Genomic DNA, 24,387 nt, shown 5'->3' on the forward strand with positions numbered 1-24,387 from the left:
AAATGTAACATTTATGTGAATGCGCAACCCCCTATCGCCTTTTGAAATGACCAGTTTTATAAGACAGCAAGAGAAACTGTTTTAAGGCTGGGGGTTAGCTAGGGATTTAATCATCAACTAATCACCATGGGAGTTAGGTCAGAATCCAGCATAGGCATAGTTGAACTACTGCATGCTACTTTGAAAAGGCTAATTTCCTCAGTATTCTGTATTTCTGCCACCTCCAGGGTCGCTCTGAGGAAGTACAGTCCTCTGTCTTTGACGTGATGAAATGTGGCGTTATCTTTTACTTGGTTTCATTAGATTCACTAGAGATTGCACACTCTGGCTCTCCCTACCCTCTAAAACTGGCTGGTCTAGCCCGCTCTGCTCTGCTCCAATACGATGACAAATCCACTGGCCCCGGGGCAAATATATTTCCTTCTCCTATCCCGAGATCGTTTCTCGGGTTCATGCCTGTTTTAACGTGTAATTAATTATTCAAATTAATTTTGAATCACAAGTTACATTTGAGTGGCTCATTCAAGGGCACAGGCAGTTTTTCCCACTAATGGCTAGTAAGCTCCACCGTTAGATTGAAGAATAGGCCCATTGTGTCCTTTGGTGTGGTGGCGGGCTGCGATAAAGGATGGCGACAAACTGAAGTGTTTAAATCTGCGAATTGAAATGAATGCCCCCTCAAAGCCAGCACGGCTGACAAAACATTAAAGCTAATACTCTGGGAAACAAAGACTAATGTTTGTTTACACACATTAAATACATTGAAAACAGAACCCTTGGAGAGAATGGAAAGATTGAATTTCACCAAAGCAGATTTTCCCATCAGAACTCAAATCATAGAGGAGGGAACTAAATGTTGTACAAAAACATAGGGTCACGTGTTCATTTCTAACTTTGCATAGAGTTGATTATCATATTTTTTTCTACTCCTTTCTTTAGAATCTATTACATCTTTAATGCCTCTATGGTCATTTCATCCTTTAATGCTCCATATTTAATGTTGATATGTCCCTTTCCTTCTCTTGTGCTACTGACATGTTGAGACCCCTTCAGAGGTCATGCATCAACGCTCATCTTTTATTTACACTATTTTTTTTATTTATTCATGTTACTTTTGCATTGAATAATTTAGTCTGTTGAAATGTTTCTTTTTTCACCGCTAAGTGCCCTCCAGTGTGACACATTGTGACACTTTAAAGTGTCCTGTGACAAGCCTTTACAAAATATGCTGTTGTTGTTGTCAGTAAAGTCTGATGAATATATTGATTGAAATTACCCTGCATTTGCACTTGTAGCTAATGGCCAGAACAGAGACAGACCGAGCCATTGTAATTGGCAGAGACTACAAGGGTCTCTTTTTGTCCCTTTTCCTTTACCCTTAGAATTTACTGCCGAAGGCTGAGAGTGGTATTTATTTTCCTCAGTCTCTGCTCTGCTATCCCGGAGTTGGCAGAGTGATTTTGTAGAATAGAAACATTATAGACTGTTACTGTCAAAGTGTTAAATGTGATGTATAGAGCTAGGGGTTCAGAGGGAGGAGGAGGAGGGGGAGGTAAGAAGGTGAGCAACGGCACCGCCAGGCAGCCGTGACTGCAGCAGCAAGTTGCTCTGGGAGTGAGGGGAGAGAGGGGGGGGAGATAGAGAGGAAGCGAGATGAAGTAGAGAGAGACGATGTAGAGAAGAGAGAGGCGACAGAGAGAGAGACGAGGTAGAGAAGCGAGAACAAGAGAGGGAGGGAGAGAGAGAGACAGAGAGAGCGGGATGTGAGGGATGGCAGGGTAATGTAGCGGGAGGTAATGGTTTCTCTCAGCCCACTGGAACAGAGGGGAGATCATTAGGGGGAGGCTGTCGCCCCTCACTGTCACCATCCCCGTGCTGTGCCTCGACGCCGTTTACCCCCCTCACCTCACCAAAAGCCCCCGTCAGGGTGGCGAGACAGGGAGGTAGACACACAGTGTTTGTGAGGAGAGACAGAGAATGGGGGAGACACAGTGTGTTTGTGTGGTGGTAGCCCACCGTAGCAGAAGCACATTGGCAGAGTGGCGCTCCAAGGAGGCGATAGTGATTTGATGAGTGGCTCATCGTACGCTCCCTCATAGGGAAGGATAGCCCACATGCTTTGTTTAGTGGCACTCCCACACAGACAGGCAGACACACATATATATATTGACTCACTCCTCCTGCATCCCTTCCATTTGGATTAGATGCATTCAACTGTACTCTATGTTCTATGATTCAACTGTTCATTTGGCCCCAATTTAAAAATGATTAACAAGTATTAGTGAGGACGTTTCTCTGGTTGCTTCCCTAGATGCAAATTCGGCAATACGTACAGTGCATTTGCAGACTTGAATTTACATTTGATTCAGACCCCTGTGTCATTTTTGTGTGTAGATTTCTTCCACTCATTAGAGTCAAATAAAGTAATGTTTGCGCCTGAACGTGTACGGACTAAAGGTGCCGTGGGTCGGGCAGGGAGGAATCCTCCTCAGACAGAAACGGTTAACAGCTCTCTGAGCTGCAGGTCGATTTATCCCCTGGTGAGCTCCCAGCTCTCTGTGACAGGAGATTGGACGTCATTAGTCCTACACTCTGCCCACTACACTGCCTGGGGGAGAGAGAGAGGGATATGCTGAGTTCTTGAGGGAGCTTGTCTGGTATTTTCTGTGTCTACATTGTATATTATAGAGACATTGTATATTGTCTATAGCCTACTGTTTATAGACATTTTATCAGTGGAGGTTGGTGCCGTTTAAGATGAGGCAGGATGATAAAACAAATTATGAGCATGGCCTTATTTCTATTATAGCATATTGGATGACTGTTATTCATATTCCATTCACCCTGCTCAATGTAACATCGATAGGTTTAGGCTACTATACTACATTTTTCTATGCCCATCATGAGGTTGCTACAACATAGCCTTTGAGTAATCAAGGTGACAGACAGTGACACATTCAGTACCGCCTTGTACACTTTTGTCTGCATCTAGCTGATCTAGGGTTTAACCATTAGTCCAACAGTTGCAAACAATAGTTTCTAATGGAGATATTCAGGTATGTTTATCCCTGTTTCCTTCCGTTTGCTTCCGTTTAAGAAAGGGTTTTCAACAGAATCCGCGGAATGAATACACCCCTGATCACATGCAAACACAGTTGACTTTGATAGCAGCCACACAAACAGCATGATGCATTTTCTTGTATAATTCCTTCTCACATCTACGCATTCTCCTCCTCTCACCTTTTCCCTTTGCTTGTGGACTTCAGTGCACAACAAATCACTGTCTGTGACCAGGCGTTCACTAGCTAAGTGAAAGTGAAAGTGAAAAATATACAACGAAATATAGCTCTCTCTCTCTCTTGCTTCTTCATTTTTAAAGAAATGAATTTGTTCAAAACTCTTTAACTATTGCTTTCTCTTTGATTCAACTACTCACCACATTGTATACACTGCAGTGATATCTAGCTGTAGCTTATGCTTTCAGTGCTAGATTCATTCTCTGATCCTTTGATTGGGTGGACAACATGTCAGTTCATGCTGCAAGGGTTCTGGTTCGTGCTTCTACACCTGCATTGCTTGCTGTTTGGGGTTTTAGGCTGGGTTTCTGTACAGCACTTTGAGATATCAGCTGATGTACGAAGGGCTATATAATACATTTGATTTGATTTGATAGGTTGGAGGACGTCCTCCGGACGTTGTCATAATTACTGTGTAAGTCTATGGAAGGGGATGAGCCTCCTAGGTTTTGTATTGAAGTCAATGTACCCAGAGGAGGACGGTTACACTATGTTACTACCCTACAGAGTGCTGTTGAGGCTACTGTAGACCTTCATTGCCAAACAGTGTTTTAATCAATTATTTGGTGACGTGAATATATTTACTATAGTTTAATCTAAAAATGATAACTTTTTTGTGTTTTTTTTACCCCCTTGTCTCATCGCTGCAACTCCCCAACGGGCTCGGGAGAGGCCAAGGTCAAGTCTTGCGTCCTCCGAAACATGACCCACCACAACGCGCTCCTTAACACCTGAACGCTTAACCCAGAAGCCAGCTGCACCAAATTGTCAGAGGAAACATCATCCGGCTGGCGACCCAAGTCAGCTTGCAGGTGCCCAGCCCGCCAGAAGGTGTCGCTTGAGCGCGAAGAACCAAGTAAATCCCCCCCTGGGCCAAACCCTCCCCTATCCAAGATGACACTGGGCCAATTGTGCATCACCCTATGGGACTCCTGGTCACAGCCGGTTGTGACACACCTTGGGATCGAACCCGGGTCCGTAGTTACGCCATAAACACTGCGATGCAGTGCCTTAGACCACTGCACCACTTGGGAGGCAGAAAGGATCTCTTTATTTATTCTTTCATAATTTGTATTAAACTCACTGAGAAGGATGGTCCACTCCTTTTTTCTCTGAGGAGCTCCCACTACATTGTATAGAAATTGTGACATTGTCCTGTATATCTAAGATTACGAGAGCTTGGGAAGCAACTACAGCAGCTGATTGTCATTATTCTGTATTTTGATATTTTATTTTCCCTCCGCTCAGTTATAATGGTTAAACATTAAAGACAACATGACTTAATCCGTTTCACTGATCCTCCACATGTCTTATTCAAGACTGATTCATACTGCGGACGGGGAAAAAGCTTGTGAGGAATATGATAACACTAATAAACCAGACCAATTACTCCCCATTGACAACCTTCAAAACCCTTTTTTATGGCTGATTCAGTCAAATAAAATTTAATTGCACCAGTGGAAGAGGACACTGTCATTTTTGCATATATTTTCCAAGCCGCTGAGATTTTATATGATCACGGTTATTGCACCTCTGACATTTTCTACTTTATTGAACAAGACTTTAAATTCTGGTAGGCAGTATATAAAAAGTGAGGAATTTATTTATCTGTTTCAGAGACCTGACTGAAACAGACTGTGACGATTGTTGGTGTGGGTGTCTGCTATTCAGAACCAATAACTCATTCATTAATTGGACCTCTGAAAGCAGGATGTTGTGGTATAATCCTTATTTGAGACATTAGGGAAAATCCTACATTAAAAAAATCCACCGTTCTCTCACCTGTCTGTGTGCAAGATAGAGGGAGAGAGGGAGAGAGAGAGGGAGAGAGGGAGAGAGGAGAGAGAGAGAGAGAGGGAGAGAGAGAGAGAGAGAGAGAGAGAGAGAGAGAGGTAGAAGGAGAGAGAGAGAGAGAGAGAGAGGGAGAGGGAGAGAGAGAGAGAGAGAGAGAGGGAGAGAGAGAGAGAGAGAGAGAGGTAGAAGGAGAGAGAGAGAGAGAGAGGTCCTGTAATTAAAAGGAGGTGTCTGTCAGGGCGGCTGGGTCTTTGTGTGGGCCCATATGTTTGGGTGCTGATACAGGGAGGATTATTCTGTTTGGAAGGCTGATAGCAGCCTGTTTATAACCTTGGCACAGACCAAGCCCTAATCTGTCAGGAGCACATCTCTTCCCCCTCCTCCCTCTCCACTACTGTAGAAAGTCTACACCCCCTTGGATTTCTTCACATTTTGCTGTTTTACAAAGTGGGATTCAAATGGATTTTATTGTAATTTGTTTGTTAACAATCTACACAAAATACCCTGTTAAAGTTTTATTTAATTTTTTTATTTAATTTTAAAGATGAATGAAAAATATAACACTAATATACCTTGATTAGATAAGTATTCACCCCCCTGACTCAATACATGTTAGAAACACCTTTGGCAGCAATTACAGCTGTGAGCCTTCTTGGGTAAATCTCATAAGATCTTTGCACACCTATATTGTGCAATATTTGCCCGTTATTATTTTCAAAATTCATCAAGCTGTCAAGGTGTTGGGGATCATAGCTAAACAGCAAGTCAGATTTAAGTCAAAACTGTTACATGGCCACTCCGGAACATTCACTGTCTTCTTAGTAAGCAACCCCAGTATAGATTTGGCTTTGTGTTGTAGGTTATTGTCCTGCTGAAAGGTGAATTCCTTTCCCAGTGTCTAGTGAAAAGCAGACTGAAGCAGGTTTTCCTCTACGACTTTGCTTGTGCTTAGCTCCATTCCATTTCTTTTCATCATGAAAAACTCCACAGTTTTTGCCGATGTTAAGCATCCCCATACCATGATGCAGCCACCACCATGCTTGAAAATAAGGAGATAGTTACTCGGTGATGTGTTGTGTTCAATTGCCCCAAACGTAAGTCTTTGCATTTAGGCCAAAAAGTGTATTCCTTTGCCACGTATTTTTTTCAGTATTACTTTAGTGCCTTGTTAAATACATATGCATGTTTTTAATATTTTTATTTTGTGTATTTGTATTCTTCTTTTCACTCTGTCATTTAGGTCATTATTGTAGAGTCACTACAATGTTGTTGATCCATCCTCAGTGTTCTCCCATCACAGCCATTGAACTCTGTAGCTGTTTTAAAATCACCAATGACCTCATGGTGACATCCCTGAGGAGTTTCCTTCCTGTCTTGCAGCTCAGTTTTGTTTTTTTACCTTTATTTAACTAGGCAGATCAGTTAAAGAACAAATTCTTATTTTCAATGACTGCCTAGGAACAGTGGGTTAACTGTCTTGTTCAGGGACAGAACAACAGATTTTTACCTTGTCAGCTCGGGGATTCGACCTAGCAACCTTTCGGTTATCTGAAGGACGACTGCATCTTTGCAACAAAATGTGAAAAGGGTTCAAAGGGGTGTAGACTTTCTATATGTACAGTGTGAAAAGTTTTCTACACATGCAGAGCGTGCCATACTTTTACACCATTTAAAGGTTTAGTGGTGTGTTGTTGCTACCTTTCCCCCCTCCTTTTCTAAACTGAACTAGGCACTTAATGTGGCCTTGTGATTGTATTTCTTATCCTCTATCAGTCTTACAGTTACAACTCTCATTATTTCTTTGAACATTCTGCTATTGACTGTAAGTTTACACTCTGAAAAAAGGGTTCCAAAAGGGTTCTTCAAGCGGTTGCCATAGGAGAACCCTTTTTAGTTCCAGGTAGAACCATTTTTGGTTTCTACATGGACTCAAAAGGGTTTTACCTGGAACCAAATCTAATTATTCAAAGTATTCTCCTATGGGGACAGCTGAAGAACCCTTTTAGGGTTTAGATAGCATCTTTTTTCCCCTAAGAGTACACCTAGTGTGTAGTTTTTGCCAAGGTTTTGTGTGTTTAAAAGTCAGTTCTATTGGGGTTTGAGAAACATTTGAGAGCATATTTTCGTTATCTCTAGAACATTCAAATTAATCTAGTATTATGCAAATGTGGAAAGCACTAACAATAGTTCTGTGAAATAGTATTTTAAGATACAGTACTTTGAAGGCGTTCAACAAATTATGGATTGTCCAACCAACACTGAAGACATTTTAATCTACACCCTGATTTAGGTGTCAGGCATTACACTTACACACACACAGAGAGAGCGAGAGAGAGAGAGAGAGACCTTAACCAACCACAGGGACTGCTACGGTTTGAGTGGCAGGAAAAGGAAACTGTCAACATGTGACATTTCCTCCCGCTTCTTCCGTCTGATAAATTAAAGTTACACCGTGTGCGCGTTGTGTTGTGTAGCAGTGAAAGGGAAGGCTGTGCTGTGCATCAGAAAGCCTGGCATCGCAGCGTCTCAAGAGATATCAAGCAACTAGGTCAGACTGATAATGTAATCCGCTGACTGCAAGGATCCTCAGCCCAACACATCCACAAAGAAAAAATGACAGGAAAAAGGAAATAAAGGAGGAAATATAACTTTATGATGATGTTGTTGCACTTGCTTTGTCTTAGTGTTGCTGCCTAAATAAAAACAGAGGGGGGAATCTGTTATTTCACTTTTTTAGGAGAGGAATCTGATGTTGTGATGCTTTCTTCAACAGTAGGGACATTTAACATGATCATTATCAGAATTATTATCGTATATAGTGTGTTTTAAATGATAATGGGAAAGGTAAATCCACATTGATACTCTTACATCAGTTTTCAGATGCTCCCATGGTTTCATCCCTAGTGATGGGATAAAATCAATACAATTACATATCACAATATTATTTTTGGCCAATATTATATAGATATTTGACTCCAATTATTGATACAAATAAAAATACACAAAATATATATATTGTATATTTTTGTATATATTTTTTTTGCTACTGTAGGTAGCGTTATCTAGTGCTAGTTAGCTGTAGTTTGTTCTCCATCTTTTAAAATAGTGAAGCAACATGTTTTCTCATGCTCTGTCTTGTCTCTCTACCACAGACATATAGTGAGCAATATGTTTGGAACATGAAATCGCAATAAAATCGCAGTATCAAATCACAATACATATAGAATCGTGAAAATCGCAAGAAATTATCATGACTCAGGATATTTTTATTTATTTAACTAGGCAAGTCAGTTAATAAATTATTATTTACAATGACGGCCTAGGAACAGTGGGTTAACTGCCCTGTTCAGTGGAAGGACAACAGATTTTTACTTTGTCAACTCGGGGAGTCAATCTAGCAACCACTGCTCTAACCACTAGGCTACCTGCTGCCCCCAAACGCACTTTCCCATTGTTTTTGATATGACCCAGATGCAAACACAGGAAGTGGATAGTACAGTTCTCAATAATGTATTATAGCACGGGGCAAAGGGCAGATCGAGGACAGGCAGAGGTTCGTAATCAGATCAGAGTCATGCAGGTACAGGATGGCAGGCAGGCTCGGGGTCAGGGCAGGCAAAATGGTCAGAACTGGGAAAACTAGGAAACAAACACTTGAGAAACAGGAAAAGGGGAAAGCACGCTGGTAAGACCTGACAAGAAAAGATGAACTGGCAACAGACGAACAGAGAACACAGGTATAAATGCTCAGGGGATAATGTTGAAGATGGGTGACACCTGGAGGAGGGTGGAGACAAGCACAAAGACAGGTGAAACCGATCAGGGTGTGACATGCATATCGTATCGGCACCCTAAGTACCGTGATATTATCATATCGTGAGGTCCCTGGCAATTCCCAGCCCTACCCACAACATCAGCCTATACTGTACATTATCCAGCATACATACCGTATATCAATAACATCACAGTCTCATTCCTGGGAGGAGAGTGAGGATGAGAAGAAGTTACTGCATCAGCAAAGTGCATTTTCATTCAGATGCATTTTTCCAGAGAGGGTGAGGGAGAGAGAGCGAAGGAAAGAGCGAGAGAAGGAGAGAGAGGGAGAGATACAGCCCGACTGTGACAACTCTCCCTCTCCGCAGGTGTGGGAATCAAACGGGAGCTAAAAATAAGCCTGGCAGCTGGGAGTTATTCACAGTGACGGGAGGGGGAGGAGAGGGGTTGTGGTGGGGAATCAGGGGGTCCAGCTGGGGAGGCAGGTGTGTACGGGCTGACCGACAGAATACACCTTATATCCCACTCTGACTTAAAGACATCTTCACTCGGATTCTGATATGTAGTCAGTGGTCTTTCTGTAGTCTTGACCTAGCCTGGTCCCAACTCTCTTTTGTGCTGTCTTGCCAATTCCTATGGTTATTGTCATACCAAGACAGCAGATCTAACTCTGGGCTAATGTTGACTAGGGCTGTTTTTATCGAACACAACATACATGTATTGTGAAACATGAAGTCGTATGAGTGCCTTCTGATGAAGATCATCAAAGGTTAATGATTAATTTGATCTCTATTTCTGCTTTTTGTGACTCCTCTCTTTGGCTGGAAAATGGCTGAATGTTTTTTTGTGACTATGCACTGTCCTCAGATAATCGTAATGTATGCTTTCGCCGTAAAGCCTTTTTGAAATTGGACACTGTGGTTGGATTAACAACAAGTTTATCTTTAAAATGGTGTATAATACTTGTATGTTTGAGGAATTTTAATTATGAGATTTCTGTTTTTTTTATTTGGCACCTTGCAATTTCACTGGCTGTTGTCGAGGTGGGACGCTAGCCCACATATCCCAGAGAAGTTAAGCACATTGCTCAATGAAAATAAACCATGGGGAAAAGCGTCCTCCATTTGCTATTTAAGTGCATAGATTACATGTATTTTTTCTGGCTGCCCCTGTTTGGATACAGGTGCATGATAATGGTCCATTCTACATCAAAATCAAGAATAGTATGATGGGTGAAAATATTACCCTATCACTTGTGAATTATATATTATCACTCGTGAATGATGCCCAGCAATAGAAACAATGCCTTTTTTTGCGACTTTTTCGAAATCATAGTTGCACACCTCATGTAGCCTAGTCCATAGGCCTAAATGTTTCAATAAGGTTTGTATATAGCCTAATAGTTTATCAACATTTTAAGCTAAACATTCTGATCTGTCGGGTCAGCCACATTGCGTAAAACAGTTTTTGTGATGCTTGTATTGGTTGTATTCATTTGGGATCTGTAGCATCCCACAACAGTCCCAGACTATGTTTGGAATATTTATTTATCGCACAGAATAGAATAGGTTAACCTTTGTACTATGGGGGAGAGTAGATTGACATAGCCTAGTGCTTTCGCTGTTCGTTAGGCTTACTCATCTTGTTGGCTGACAAAAGTAAATATGGACAGTTCTTCCAATATCTTCAATGTGCACCTCGGACGCACAATGTGTCTGCCTTCACTTGTAGCCTGTGAGAAAGACCCTATCACCTGATGGAGAGCCATGTGAGTGAAAAGGTGATTCGGAGCGCTCAGCACTTAGGGAGAAGGGCACAACGGCCACTGGCTGCAAAAGGCATGGAGATACCACCGTGAAATTTTAGGCATTGTCAAGTGCTTGTCAAATTGTGAATGAGTGACTGATGTAGAGTGTACAGCCTGGGGGAAAAGCAAAGCAGAGGTCATGCCTTTTAAGCAACTTTTTTCAATTCATCATTAGAGATGCATCTTGCAGCCTTACAATGTATTAAAAATCAAAACACAGCCCAACGTTTGTAGAACAACTAAATAATAACCCTAAATGAAGCATATAGAAATACCTATCGCTTTGTTAACCGCTCAACACAGGATAGCCGTATGTGCTCAAATCGTTTGGAGAAAATATTCTTTCTATTTTATTCAGCTTTGTTCAAATGTATTCTTCATACTCTAAAATGATGCCATGGAATCAAATCTTGTCTGCTAAATGAACTAGTGTAGCCCACAGCCATTTGCCATGGCCAGATCAGGACCCAACATAAGGGCAACTCAGAGTATGCTATTCTGTTCTTCTGAAATAGACTACATTTTCTTCATTTCATGTTTCTTTAGACCTGTCTAAAATAAATAATACATTTATTGTGAAGGTGTAGGCTGTATTACATGGATTTATTAGACTTTTTAAAATGTAGATGTTCCAAAGGTCTGCATCAGTGTGTGGAAGCCAGGAGATGCTAAATGTGTTTATGTTAATTAACGGTCAATTACTGTGAGACCGACAGTTATTTGCTTGACAATCACCGGCTGACGAAATTTTGTGACCGTCACAGCCCTAGTATGGACCTGTCTATAATATTTTCTATTAACAGAGTTATCACCCTCTTGGGGTGGCAGGTAGCCTAGTGGTTAGAGCGTTGGGGCCGTAACGAAAGTTGCTGGATCAAATCCCCAAGCTGACAAGGTAAAAATCTGTCAATCTTCCCCTGAACAAGGCAGTTAACCCACTGTTCCCTGGTAGGCTGTCATTGTAAATAAGCATTTTTCTTTTTCATTTTTCTTAACTGACTTGCCTAGTTAAATAAAGATTAAATATATACTGTATATATATTTAAATATACAGGACCAGGTCCCCTCTATTTGTGTGATGTTCAGGCATGACAGTCCCTTGTCCGCATGGTGTTGCTAGTACTCCTTTTTGGTGATTGCCCCAGGGCCAGCAGTACTGTAGATTGGAGACTTGACCCTTCCCTGACAGTTAAAGAAAAATATTTAGACTATGTTTTTCAAAAGGGATGACTTGGCAATTGGCTTTTGGTGCAAAAATGCAGTTTTCTTTCATCTCATCGACTTGATCTGTCTCTCATGCAAATGACGTCTAGCACGTCATTTTATATCTCTGTTTTGCATTAGAACTTTTTGCTCCCGTTAGCCTGTACCCTCGCCATGGCTGGAGGCTAATCCCATGACCCTACTGCCAAACACACACACACACTGATGATTGACAGCAGGGGCTCCCTATGACCCACTATTCTTGCATCAATTCAACCCCCCAACGGCCTGTGGCTATGATTAATGACTATCTGGGTCTGCTACATTGGCGGTAGTTTTGGGCAGGGTGTGGGGTGTGTGAGGGGCCTGTGCCAGTTGCCACTGTCTGCTAGGCATGGCCATAGATTGCCTGTCATATCCAGTATCCACCTCTCCAGTCTTAAAGGAACCTCCCCCCTCTCCCTCTCCCGGTCCCTCTCCATCCCTCTCTGGATGATGATCCATGCAGCTAATTACTGTGATTAGGCTGATTGCTAATCCTTTCTATTGAAGGCAATAGTGGTTGACTAATGAGAAGAAGAAACTTTGCGATTGAAGTCTGAACGAAGGGTCAGGGGGTAGTGCGCTCTTAGTCAAAGCTCAAATGTAATAATTTCACAGCATTGTGTCATATTTCTGCTTTATATTATGTAAGCGGACTAAAATTAGGGTTAGGATGTAAAATAGACAGTCAACACTCTGAAGGAAGGAGATTATTGGACGTTATTAAATACTTGTTTCTTTTCTCCTGGTTAAATATTGGCCCTGTCCAAGCTGACCCCTTGTAATACAGTGTGATGGCTCACATTGTTTTCCTCCTGTGACTGCCAAGAGCAGAGTAAGAGTTAGCAGCAGCAGGACTCAGCCGCAAGAACAGTTACCCTCCTGGGGATCTCAGGCAGCTAGTGACAGCCTCTAAACAAATCGCACTCTCCAGACGGACTTCAGCCTTGATGGCATTGGAGCCTCCCTGATAAATGCAACGAGGCAATATTTACACCCAGAGCATCTATAGCTCTCAAGATTTACAATATTAATGGTCCTCACCCTCTATCACTCTATACTCTGTAGTGTTCAGTCAGAGAACAGACAGTCATGGTATCACATGTACAGTACATACATTCATTGAGGATCCTTTCCTCTTGTTCTTTGCTTTCTGTGGATCTGCTAAATTCTTGTTACCAACCAACTATACTGTAAAATAACATTAAACAACAACAGTGTGTGAGAAAATCAGTGTTCTTCCATCCCCTTAATGTCTCATATTTATATATATTATACATATATATACATATATATATATATATATATAGATAGATAGATAGATAGATAGAGAGAGAGAGAGAGAGAGAGAGAGAGAGAGAGAGAGAGAGAGAGAGAGAGAGAGAGAGAGAGAGAGAGAGAGAGAGAGAGAGAGAGAGACCACCACCACCACAGGCAATAGTGTGGTTGTTTACGAGTGACCATATGGTGGATGTCCTCTGCCTGGTAGCTGCAGGGAGACTTTCCCCTGGAGATGAGATGATTCTGAAAATATATCTATTTCCCACCAACCCATCCTCACCTGTTCCTTGTTCCAGGACCCTTATCTCCTTCACAGGGGTGTAAACACCCCCCTATATTGCAGAGGAAACTCAGGAACGTCCCAGGTAGGCCTAACCAAATGCTGTCAGATAGAGTCAGCGTCTCCCCCAACTCAAAAATAAATCCGCCCGCCCTGGCTTGTACAGCCCCGTTCCTTGCCTGCCTCCAGATGTGGCTTAATTTACTGCGACTCGGCTAATTACTGTAATTAAGGATTAATTACTGTTAATTACCTTCGCATAAACTCATCACCAGTCAAAGAGTGGAGCCTTATGAAATGTGCCATGCACACGAACACATACCACAGGCCCCAGAAGGAGCATGTTGTTGGCTTCTCGTTGGATGCCTGATTGGTGTGTTGCTGAGAGGCCTTGTGTAGAGCCACAGTAAAGGGCAGGACTCCAGCTACTCATGGACAGTCACCTCTGAGCTCTATACGGTCCTAACTACTAACTATCCATCGCTTCCCCAACTCCTGGATCACTGCGTCTGTCTCTGGCATCTGCTGTCATTTGCTGCATGACTTGCAGGCTAACCAGTCCTTGCCGAAAGTTAGGAAAACCATTCAGGGCATATTGATAAGACCTTGAGTTTTTTTGTGACTTCACCAAGAAAGAAACTCATGGCCCTACTTATGACTAATTCTGACTACCCACCCATATTTTGGGGGTAATCTAATGGGGGAACCCTAAAATAATCAGGTGTGCTCCCGAGTCTAAGGCACTGCTTCTCAGTGCTAGAGGCTTCCCAACAGACCCTGGTTCGATTCCCGGCTGTATCACAACCGGCCGTGATTGGAAGTCCAATAGGGCGGCGCACGATTGGCCCAGCGTCGTCTGGGGTAGGCCGTCATTGTAAATAAGAGTTTGTTCTTAACTGACTTGCCTAGTTAAATAAAGGTTCAATAAAAAATAAAAATTCCCATTTCCATGCAGACAGTAAGTCAGTCAGTGTGTCGTGTCGGTTATAATTAGTTAGAGCTAGGATAGGTAGATGGTAGACGCCAGAGGCAGCTATTTTAATGAGCGTACCCCCCACTGATTCCCCCCTTAGGAATGGAGATTAAGTCACAAGCACCCGGTCCCTATGGTACACCAGTGACACACACACAAGCGCACACACACACACACACACAGAATTAACAACATTTTTAAAAAGGACTCCTCCTGTCAATGTTATTTGATTGATCATCTAGAATTGGGAGGAATGTTGATAATTAAATGTGATTTAAATCTCTATGGTCTTCCTCAGATGAATAAGTCCTAGGCCCTATAGTATATGTGTCACATACACCATGTAACAGAACACATCAAATATATGACATTTCAACACAGGTCAACATAAACAGATAGTAAGATAACAGGTCACTGTAGTAATTCACCAGCTCGGTGACTCACTACACTCCAGAGCACAACTGGTTCCATCTCTCTTAGATGAGGTGCCATTAGTAAACTAAGCATTATTCACTTGTTTTTAATAGACCAGCAAAGCTACCAGTCACTGTGTTGCTGTGTTGTACTCTATGTTGTCAGCTTACATAGGGTACATAATACTTCATATAGAGGCCTTTGTCTCTCTCATAGTCGACTGACTATACAGCTTCTTGCTCAGGAACACTCGTGACTGATCAAGAATGAGATATTCAGCCACCATGATTTCCACTGCCGCCCCGGGCAGATTAAAACTGCATGGGCCGAGCATGGGTTTAATTAGATCAAGACGATATATATTTGAAGACACCTTAAGAATGGACCGATGATTGCTGTGGGGCTAATGTATTGCCTATTTTAAATAATGAATAATTTTAATGAAGGGGCCTTTAGAATGCTTGGTGGGGGGTGTTCTGAATGGTCTTTTCTCCTCTGGCGGGAGGGAAGCGTTGGCTGCTGCTGCCTCGTTATCGGGACCGGCCCCTCAGGCCTCAGCCTGGCCTGCGTAAGCCTCAGATGACCACCATAATTACTGTTATTATGAGTAGCTGGAGGGGGAACTTGTCCTGAAAAACACCCACTAAGCTGAGTGCCCTGTGTGGACTGTGTCTTGCCCTGCCACGCTCCCTTTACCCTGCCTTGCCTTTCCTTTCTTCGCCTGGCCTCTCTCATGAGGAACCACTGGTCGCAGAGGGGGGTGAGAGGGTAAAAGGAAGGAATGAGGGGGGAAGAGAGGGAGAAGGAACGGCCACCAATCCGCCTAATGTGACGCCTGTCAGCTCGTCTCTTACCAGCTGTCACCTCCCAAATGCACTGGGGTTCATTATTTTAATTGACACCTCACTTTCCTATTCTATTCTATTTCAATTTTTCGCCTTTCCTCTATCTCTCAATCCATCCATCCCTCTACCTCTTTTCCCAATCTTCCTTCTTCCTCCTCTCTTTCTTGTTCCCTTCTTTTTCATTGTCCTTGTCGTCGTCTGCCCGGGCCTCTGTCAGCTGCTATAACACTCTGGGTTCTGCCCACTTTTGAACATGACACTGGAGATGGCAGATAAAGCATAAAGCAAGTGTTTTAGAGGGTCTTTATGGCTTTACCCTTGTGTACCGGAGTTGTTCTAGTCCCCATTATCTGATGATAGAGTGGACATTTTGGGCCATGGAGACTTTCCTGTGAACACAGTGAGGAGTAAACCTTTCTAAGGACAAAACTGCTTTGTGATTTTTTTTAAAGGAACAGAACATGCTTGTTGACTGACTTTAATAGGTACTGTGCTACCGATGTCGGTAGACACCCATGCATTTAGTAACTATTGCTGAGCATTAGTAGCTTACGCGTCTATCAGACGAACCACATTGAAATTAATAGAATTCATTGTTTCTATGCTAACAGATTATTCATACCATGCTGCCATCACATGCAGAGCAGTGGATTATATTGATGGCTTGAACAATGAATCCTTAAGGACCAGGGAAGTCAGTTGACAATTTGTTTTAGTTGTGATACTCGTCATGTCCATTGTAAATCATCACACTGCTTCCTCAGGATTCCAGATTGTTGTTTTTTCTGTCCCAGAATGCTGTGTGGCAGGGATGAATGGTGGTGATGTTCGATTATCATGCGTCTGTCGCTACCATTCCCGCTGACTGGCCTGTGGCAGGCCCACACACACACTCACACACACACTCACACACACACACTGACACTCACACACACACTCACACACACACACACACACACACACACACACACACACACACACACACACACACACACACACACACACACACACACACACACACACACACACACACACACACACACACACACACACAGGGTTTGTGATAGGCCCACACAGACAGGCACTGCGCGCCTGCGTCAGGAACACGGCTGATTTATGAACTGCTGAAACCCTGGATGACGTGTGCCCACAGAATCAATACAGACTGTGCTTATAGGCCTGGCCTGACGCTGTGACGTGGTCCAGAGATATGCACACACACACACAAACAGATACACACACACACACGCAGACATACACACACACACCCACAGAAACACACACACGTACACACAGCACTGCGGAGGAGTGTATTGCTTTACTGTATCGACATGAAATGGATCCGATCCAGCATTGGTTGCTAGCTGCCAGTCAAAGGCGATGAGGGTAAACTTTCATCATGGCTGTCAGGGACATCAGTGCTGCCTTGTTTGGCCGTTCATCTTCCTAATTGTGACAGAATACTTCAACATCATTAATTAAACATGCTTTCATTTGAAAGCGCTCACAGGGAGCCAGGGCTGGAGGCTGAGAGAGAGGGGAAAAGTCTGCCAATGTGCAGAGAAGGCTGTTTTATGTATGGGCATTTTCTGTGTGTGTGTGTGTGTGTTTGTGTGGTTGGCTGTGTGGTAGGTTTGTGTTTGTGTACATACTAGTGCTTTGCAAACATCTTGCAGCCCAGTAAGACAGAAAGGTATGACTATGAGCCATCATTTAAACAAACAATAATCTTAATTCAGAACATGAAATTATTTCAGTTATTTCATTAGATGGACGGTTACTTCACCATTTTTATTTTTCATATTGCTGCTCTGTGGGGGAAAGAGAGAGGTTGAATTAAACATGAGTACAGAGGGAGGGAGAGGGGGATTGGGAGTCCTCTCACTGTTCAATTAAAGTCTGTCTGTAACGGTCAAGATGAAATGATCGCAGTCTTTTTATAGAGACACTGCTAGTCTAAGAATACTGGCCTGAGGGACCTATCAATGAAAACAGTAGGACCAATGGGAAACAGAAGGAGACATTCTAACAATAGTATGGTATTTTAAAGGGGCAATCTGGGATTGGTACATCAATTTTTGGACATTTAAATGATTATATAAAGCCATTGTTTCTTGAAGAATCCGCCTCCTATTGCCAGATGATTATGATGTAGTGTTTTAGGGTGGCAGAGTTCACTCTATGATGCTGGACTGGCATTGAGGACTTTCATCTAATTCATGGGCATTACTGAACAGGAATAAGTCAATCTGATGGCTATGGTTAGAGTAATTATGCCACAGCACAGTGAATTGTATCATTATCTTTATTCATTGTATTTATTCAATCAATTTCATGCTTTTAGTGTTGCACTGGAGGATACTGTGAAGGAATAAATCACCGTTTGCCTCATTAGGTTTCCTCTCCAGTTGGAGGTGGTCTACATGTTGTTGTCAGAAAAACCTCACAGTGTTCTAGTTTTCCTACTCTGCAAGAAATAGCAAGGCAATATTTGATTTGTTGCTCTCTATCTCATCTCAGTCTTTTAGATTCAGAGTGGACAATTAGGTTAGAGACAGTGACATTTTTTTACCTTTATTTAACTAGGCAAGTCAGTTAAGAACAAATTCTTATTTTCAATGACGGCCTAGGAACAGTGGGTTAACTGCCTGTTCAGGAGCAGAACGACAGATTTGTACCTTGTCAGCTCAGGGGTTTGAACTTGCAACCTTCCGGTTACTAGTCCAATGCTCTAACCACTAGGCTACCCTGCTGCCCCATTGAGAGATTGTTGTTTGGTCGGTTGGGAGGGTTCTACAGCTGATGATCGAGAGATTAGTTAGGAGATGACTGACTGAGGGGAAATATCTTTAGGGCTTTTTAAGTTTGAAGAAACGCAAGCAGGAGAAATATTGCAAGTGGACAGTAGTCAACACCCACAACGCATGCAAGCAAACACACCCACACACATACACATGCATACACACGCACGCATGCGCGCGCGCACACACACACACACACACACACACACACACACACACTCTCTCCTTTCTGAAACCCTGACCTTTCCAGTCTTCTGATAACCATTGACATTTTCCATTTTCCCTCCTGAGTCTGCATGCTCAGATGGTGAAGCTGATCGGGTGTGGATGGGGGGAAGGAGGGTGGAGGCTTCATGGGAGAGACAGGTTCTCCGTGAGGGCTTGGGAATCCATCTTGACCCCACTCTCACTTGAGAGGTCAGCAGGCAGACAGCATATCTCTGAGGACATAGCCACAGACAAAAACATAGAGCAACATACAGTAACATGGGCCAGACCGACAGTGTACTCCAGCACATCTCTCTCAGCAAGCCACCTCTTTCATTTACTGCCATTCTGTCGAATTGTCACTCTTAGCAATTGTAAATACGGTATGTTTAAAGGTAGTGATTTACCCCTTATAGTAGGTATGCATATATATGAATTGATGTAGACGTGTACTATGTCCATGCAGTGTAGTGTATGCTGCCAGTCTGTGTAAAGATGGTGGATGAAATGAACAGGCTACACCTGGTTGTTTTTACCACCTCTGAGAGGAGACAGATAGCTCTGCTCCTTTACTTAGGGAGCCTTCTAGTGGCAGACAGAGGAAGAGCAGTGTGGTCCACGTCCACACACCACTCACAGTCCTGCTGGTACCATAGTGACTCACAGCCCTGCTGGTACCATAGTGACTCACAGCCCTGCTTGTACCATAGTGAAACACAATCCCAAATATACAGTGTTGTCCTCACTAGATCACACTATTGGCTGAAAGGGGCTGTAGTGGACATGTTTCTCTCTCAAAGATGCTCCACTTCACCATTTGTCAGACATGATAGACATGATTTCACTGTGGAGTACACACCACAGGAGGTTGGTAGCACCTTAATTGGGGAGGAAGGGCTCGTGTTAATGGTCAGAGTGGAATCAGTGGAATGGTATCAAATGCCATTCCATTTACTCTATTCAAGCCATTATTATGAGCCATCCTCCCCTCAGCAGCCTCCACTGATACGCACACCATTTAACTGTATAAGACCACAGGAGGAACAGTTGAAGGAATGTTATCTTCAAATAACCTTTGGTGTTTGCGTTTGTAGATGGGTGTGTGGATTTGTATGTGTGTCTGGGTAAGCGTGTATCTGTGAATGTACGGGGGTGACAGGTGTTGCTTGCATGTTCCTCTGAGTGCATATACCATGGAACATTATTTTGCACTCTGTGGTACTGGCTAATGTTGGTGTGTGGCATGTCACAGCCACCTCTCCAGTGGAGCAGCGGGCGAGGGGGGAGGGAGCAGAGAGCTAAGTGCCTATGGGGGTGTGAGGGGTGAGGAGCAAGGCCAAACTGGCCACCACTACCTTGTTAGCACCCTTTCAGCAGCCGTTAGGGGAGTCTTTCAATTTTGCTGCTTGTTTGCTAACTGTTATTCAAAATCTACCGTAGCATTGATTTAGTAAGTTAGAAACGATGGTTGTGGTGTGACAGTGACCCATAAATAAGACTATACCGGCATAGCTTGTCTGGTGTTAATAAATCGTTTTTGTTCCTTATCACTGAGATGATCCACATTGATATTAGACGTCATTTTATTGCTCTTCAGCTGGAGTAGATCATTATTGTACCATTTTTCCCCCGGTAAGGTTGTGATGATAGTATTAGTTTGCCTGACCAGGAAGATTATTATCTTTTTATGAAAATGTGTTATTGTTTTAGCCACTAAGTAAACATCATAATCTGCTCTTCAGGAGTGCAAAGAAAAATGAACTCTCTTGGAAGTCTGTGTTAATTATTTCCCTGAAATGATATTCAAAATCAATGAGATGATAGTTTTATTATCGTGGGTGCTGCCAGGCTCAGTAAGATCCAGGTTTTTATGGCACAGACGTGGGCTATTAAAGAGACGGTCATATTTCAGATGGAACAGGTTGAAGACTGTAGAAAGAAGAAAGTACAGTGGTAGACTGCAGTCACTTCACTTCTCATCCAAATAGTATTTGTTTTATTCCAGCGCTGTCCATTAATGTTAACTTTGCCTCTTTCCTTTGCAGTGCCACTGCTAACAATCAGATGTTGTGCTAGCGTCAGTATTGTGTAAGATTTTACATCAGTAGTTTGTTACTAACTGTTATTTTTCTTCTCTATTGTCTCTACAGTGCTCAGTATCCGTGGTTCCCAGGAGGAGGAGCCTCCAGATGCCCAACTCATGCGATTGGACAACATGCTTCTGGCGGAAGGCGTGTCCGGACCGGAGAAAGGGGGCGGGTCTGCGGTGGCGGCGGCTGCAGCAGCAGCTGCAGCGGGAGGAGGAGTGGGCTCAGACACCAACTCGGCAGAACACTCAGACTACCGGGCCAAGCTGACTCAGATCCGCGGGATCTACCACACAGAGCTGGAGAAGTATGAACAGGTGAGGACAGACCACACCCCCCATAACCGCTCTCTCCCTTCCCATAAACCCCTTCGGCTCTAAGAAGACCCTCACAACTCCTCTCACTTCGTATAGGCAACCCCTCTCTCCCTTAAGTCCTGTCTGCTCTGAGTTCTGCCATCTCACTACATACTGACGACCAAGCCACTTGTAACTGTCCTCTCTCCGCTCCAATAGACAACCCCACCGCCGTCTCACTACACTCACACTGCACACACGTTTTGTTATACGCAGATAATTCTTCTCAAATCAAACCCCCCAAAGCACCTCCTGAGTAACCACGCTTTCAGAAATCACTTTTCAGCTGGCAAACATTTTATCAGTCACACACTCATCCTTCGCCAAAGAGAGCATCCTGTCATATATATTACCTACTGTCATCATCTCAGGCAGACTCGTCATCACTACCTGTCACAGTGTTACTTATGCACCTGAGTATACCCATGTCACCACTATGTGTACTACTGATACAGTGTGTAAGGGCGGAACGGCTGTTGCACTGAACTGTGTCTCGTTTCAACTGACGCGACCCCGGTGCTGACAGTCAACAGACTCCCCTGTCCCCAAACACAGCAGACACTTCCCAGTGACTGATTCTGACAGAGACAGAGAGAGAGAGAGAGAACGAGAGAGACACAGTGAAAAGACAGAGAGAGAAGTGAAGAGAGAGAAACAGAAAGATAGTTCAAACCTGGTGAACAGGAAAGAAAGCCTCCTGTAATTTTTTTCTTAACTGTTGAAGAAAAGTCTCCTCAATATACAAAGAAAGTCTCAGCTTAGTTGTATAACTAATCCACTGCTTTTGTGTCTGCCACAAACAACACTGCAATACTTGTATTACTACTACTACTCTTTAGTACTTGTAGTACAACTACTAGATTTCGTCATTGTCGAATGAGAACCTATTTTCTCCAAAACAGAAACTTTTCAGGAAATGGAAAAAACAGATTTCTAACAAACATACAATTATGAAGCTATTTTGAATCGATTTTCTATAGTCTCAAAATCTTCAATATTATAATAATTAAAATTGACAAAAGTGTTGTTTTCCAACAGCGACATACTACTACTTATGAAACTAACATTACTTACAATGCTTGCAGTGTCTTACTTCTCTGCTGTATTTAAGTCAGTGAGATTGCTATCTGCCTCATATGAGTGCGCCTGTCTGTCTCTTTAGGCATGTAATGAGTTTACCACCCATGTGATGAACCTGCTGAGGGAGCAGAGCCGCACACGGCCCATCTCGCCCAAAGAGATAGAACGCATGGTGGGGATCATCCACCGCAAGTTCAGCTCCATCCAGATGCAGCTCAAACAGAGCACCTGCGAGGCCGTCATGATCCTACGCTCACGCTTCCTCGATGCCAGGTCTGTTTGTGTGTGTGTGTGTGTGTGTGTGTGTGTGTGTGTGTATGTCTTTCTCTAACTTATTGTTATGAAAACAGGCAAAACCTTTGTTATGATGCAGTTACATTATTTGGACAGCAATTGCCTTGTGATAGTAAATATGTTCTCTTTCTCTCTCCCCCTTTCTCTTCTCTCCCCTTTCTCCCCCCCCCCTCTCTCTCTCTCTCCGTCTCCCCTCCCTCTGTCTGTCTCCCTCTCTCTCTCTCTCTCTCTCTCTCTCTCTCTGCAGACGAAAGAGGAGGAACTTCAACAAGCAGGCAACAGAGATCCTAAATGAGTATTTCTACTCCCACTTGTCCAACCCCTATCCCAGTGAAGAGGCCAAGGAAGAGCTGGCCAAGAAGTGCTCCATCACAATGTCACAGGTATGTGCCGCCAGTCACAAGCCTCGTATCTATCCTGTGTGTGATGAAGCGAACTCTAATCTTCTGTTGTGCGTGTACATGTATGGAAAACACAGTATGGCTCCTATCATGCCACAGGAAGTCAGCTAGCATAGAGTCATACAGCTCCAATGTTTAATTCTGCATTCTGTAATGGAATCACATAGGCTGTCTTATGATAGCATGTGATAGCTTTCTCAAACAATTGTTTCAACAAAACAAAAGGCGATTTACTATAGACATTTCTTCTCACATAATTTGTACTTTAAATGTTTCACAGGTATCGAACTGGTTTGGAAACAAGAGAATCCGCTACAAGAAAAACATTGGCAAGTTCCAAGAGGAAGCAAACATGTACGCCGCGAAGACCGCCGTCAGTGCAACCAGTGTATCAGCCCATGGCAGCCAGGCCAACTCCCCCTCCACCCCCAACTCTGCAGGTCAGTATCAATACCAGCCAACCATAGTGGATGTGACCAGTATGGTACCAAGTCAGTACTGTTAATGTTAGTTTGGCTGCGTATCCTCAATTCAACATGAGCACAGATCATCATTTACCAAGAGCTGAAGCATTATATATGTTACATTGGGAGGGATCCACATTGCAGTAGTATGGACAAATCAATTCAGAAATACACCATTTTGGGGCAGAAAGGTGTAGAGCAGTGTCATCTCAACCCTGGGCCCCAACTCAAGAATACAGTCGCTGTCTCTGTTCCTTTTGACTAACAAAATGCTGTCTGTACCCCCCTTTTCTGAACTAACCCAATAACTTCTGGCCCAGTGGTACGGTCCGTCTCTCTCGCTCTCTCTCTCTGGGGTTTGTCTGGTTAACACACCATTTCGGACTCAGTCTTGGTTAGAGAAATAGTTCATCCATCCTGTGACTTGTCTGGTTGACCTCTTGTGTGTCATTAAGCTATTGACGGGGCGCTCCAGCCTAGTCCTTTGTCATCATGGTGACCCTTCAGCTGTATTGGATTATGGCCTTGTCTTGTGTTTTTTTTCTGCCTTCAAATCAAGTTAGGCTGCATTCTCTTTTAACATCTGTGGAGTTTGGCTCCATTAAAAGGACAAAGAGGATTCTTTCAGTCTTCCTGTCGATCAATTAGCACTTCCTTAATGATCCAACCAGTCCGGTAGCAAGGAACTTAAACAACAAGACAATCCATCTATTCTGTTTCAGTTTCATCCCGGTTTTAACCCCGAACCTTATTCTTAGTAATATGATTGGCATCACAATTACCACAGGAGTAACAGTTGGTGTAATGTTGATCATTAGTACAGTATAGTTTTCTTAGAATACCCCTTAGCCAGATTTTTAAATTACATTTCCATAGGTACATACAGTATAGTAGACGGTGGCTGGTCACTGATGTGGTTCCCTGTTCACTACACCATATTTTGCTTTCAACCCTCTCCTACTAACCCAACTGACTGCACTTTTTCTGC

The 24,387-nt window shown here is 43.1% G+C and overlaps 1 protein-coding gene across 3 annotated transcripts in view; it reads left to right on the forward strand.

The window, feature by feature from the left end:
- The window catches only part of LOC112260542 (pre-B-cell leukemia transcription factor 1), a 59,960-nt gene that overhangs the window by 29,806 nt on the left and 5,767 nt on the right, over positions 1–24,387 (forward strand). For all 3 annotated transcript variants that reach the window (XM_042328800.1, XM_042328801.1, XM_042328802.1), the window contains exons 3-6: positions 20,868–21,121; positions 22,323–22,513; positions 22,782–22,917; positions 23,216–23,375. In XM_042328800.1, the coding sequence (XP_042184734.1) occupies positions 20,868–21,121; positions 22,323–22,513; positions 22,782–22,917; positions 23,216–23,375 (741 nt within the window). The remainder of the gene's footprint in view (positions 1–20,867; positions 21,122–22,322; positions 22,514–22,781; positions 22,918–23,215; positions 23,376–24,387) is intronic.

Source organism: Oncorhynchus tshawytscha, linkage group LG10 (assembly GCF_018296145.1).
Source record: "Oncorhynchus tshawytscha isolate Ot180627B linkage group LG10, Otsh_v2.0, whole genome shotgun sequence".
Lineage (NCBI taxonomy): Eukaryota > Metazoa > Chordata > Actinopteri > Salmoniformes > Salmonidae > Oncorhynchus > Oncorhynchus tshawytscha.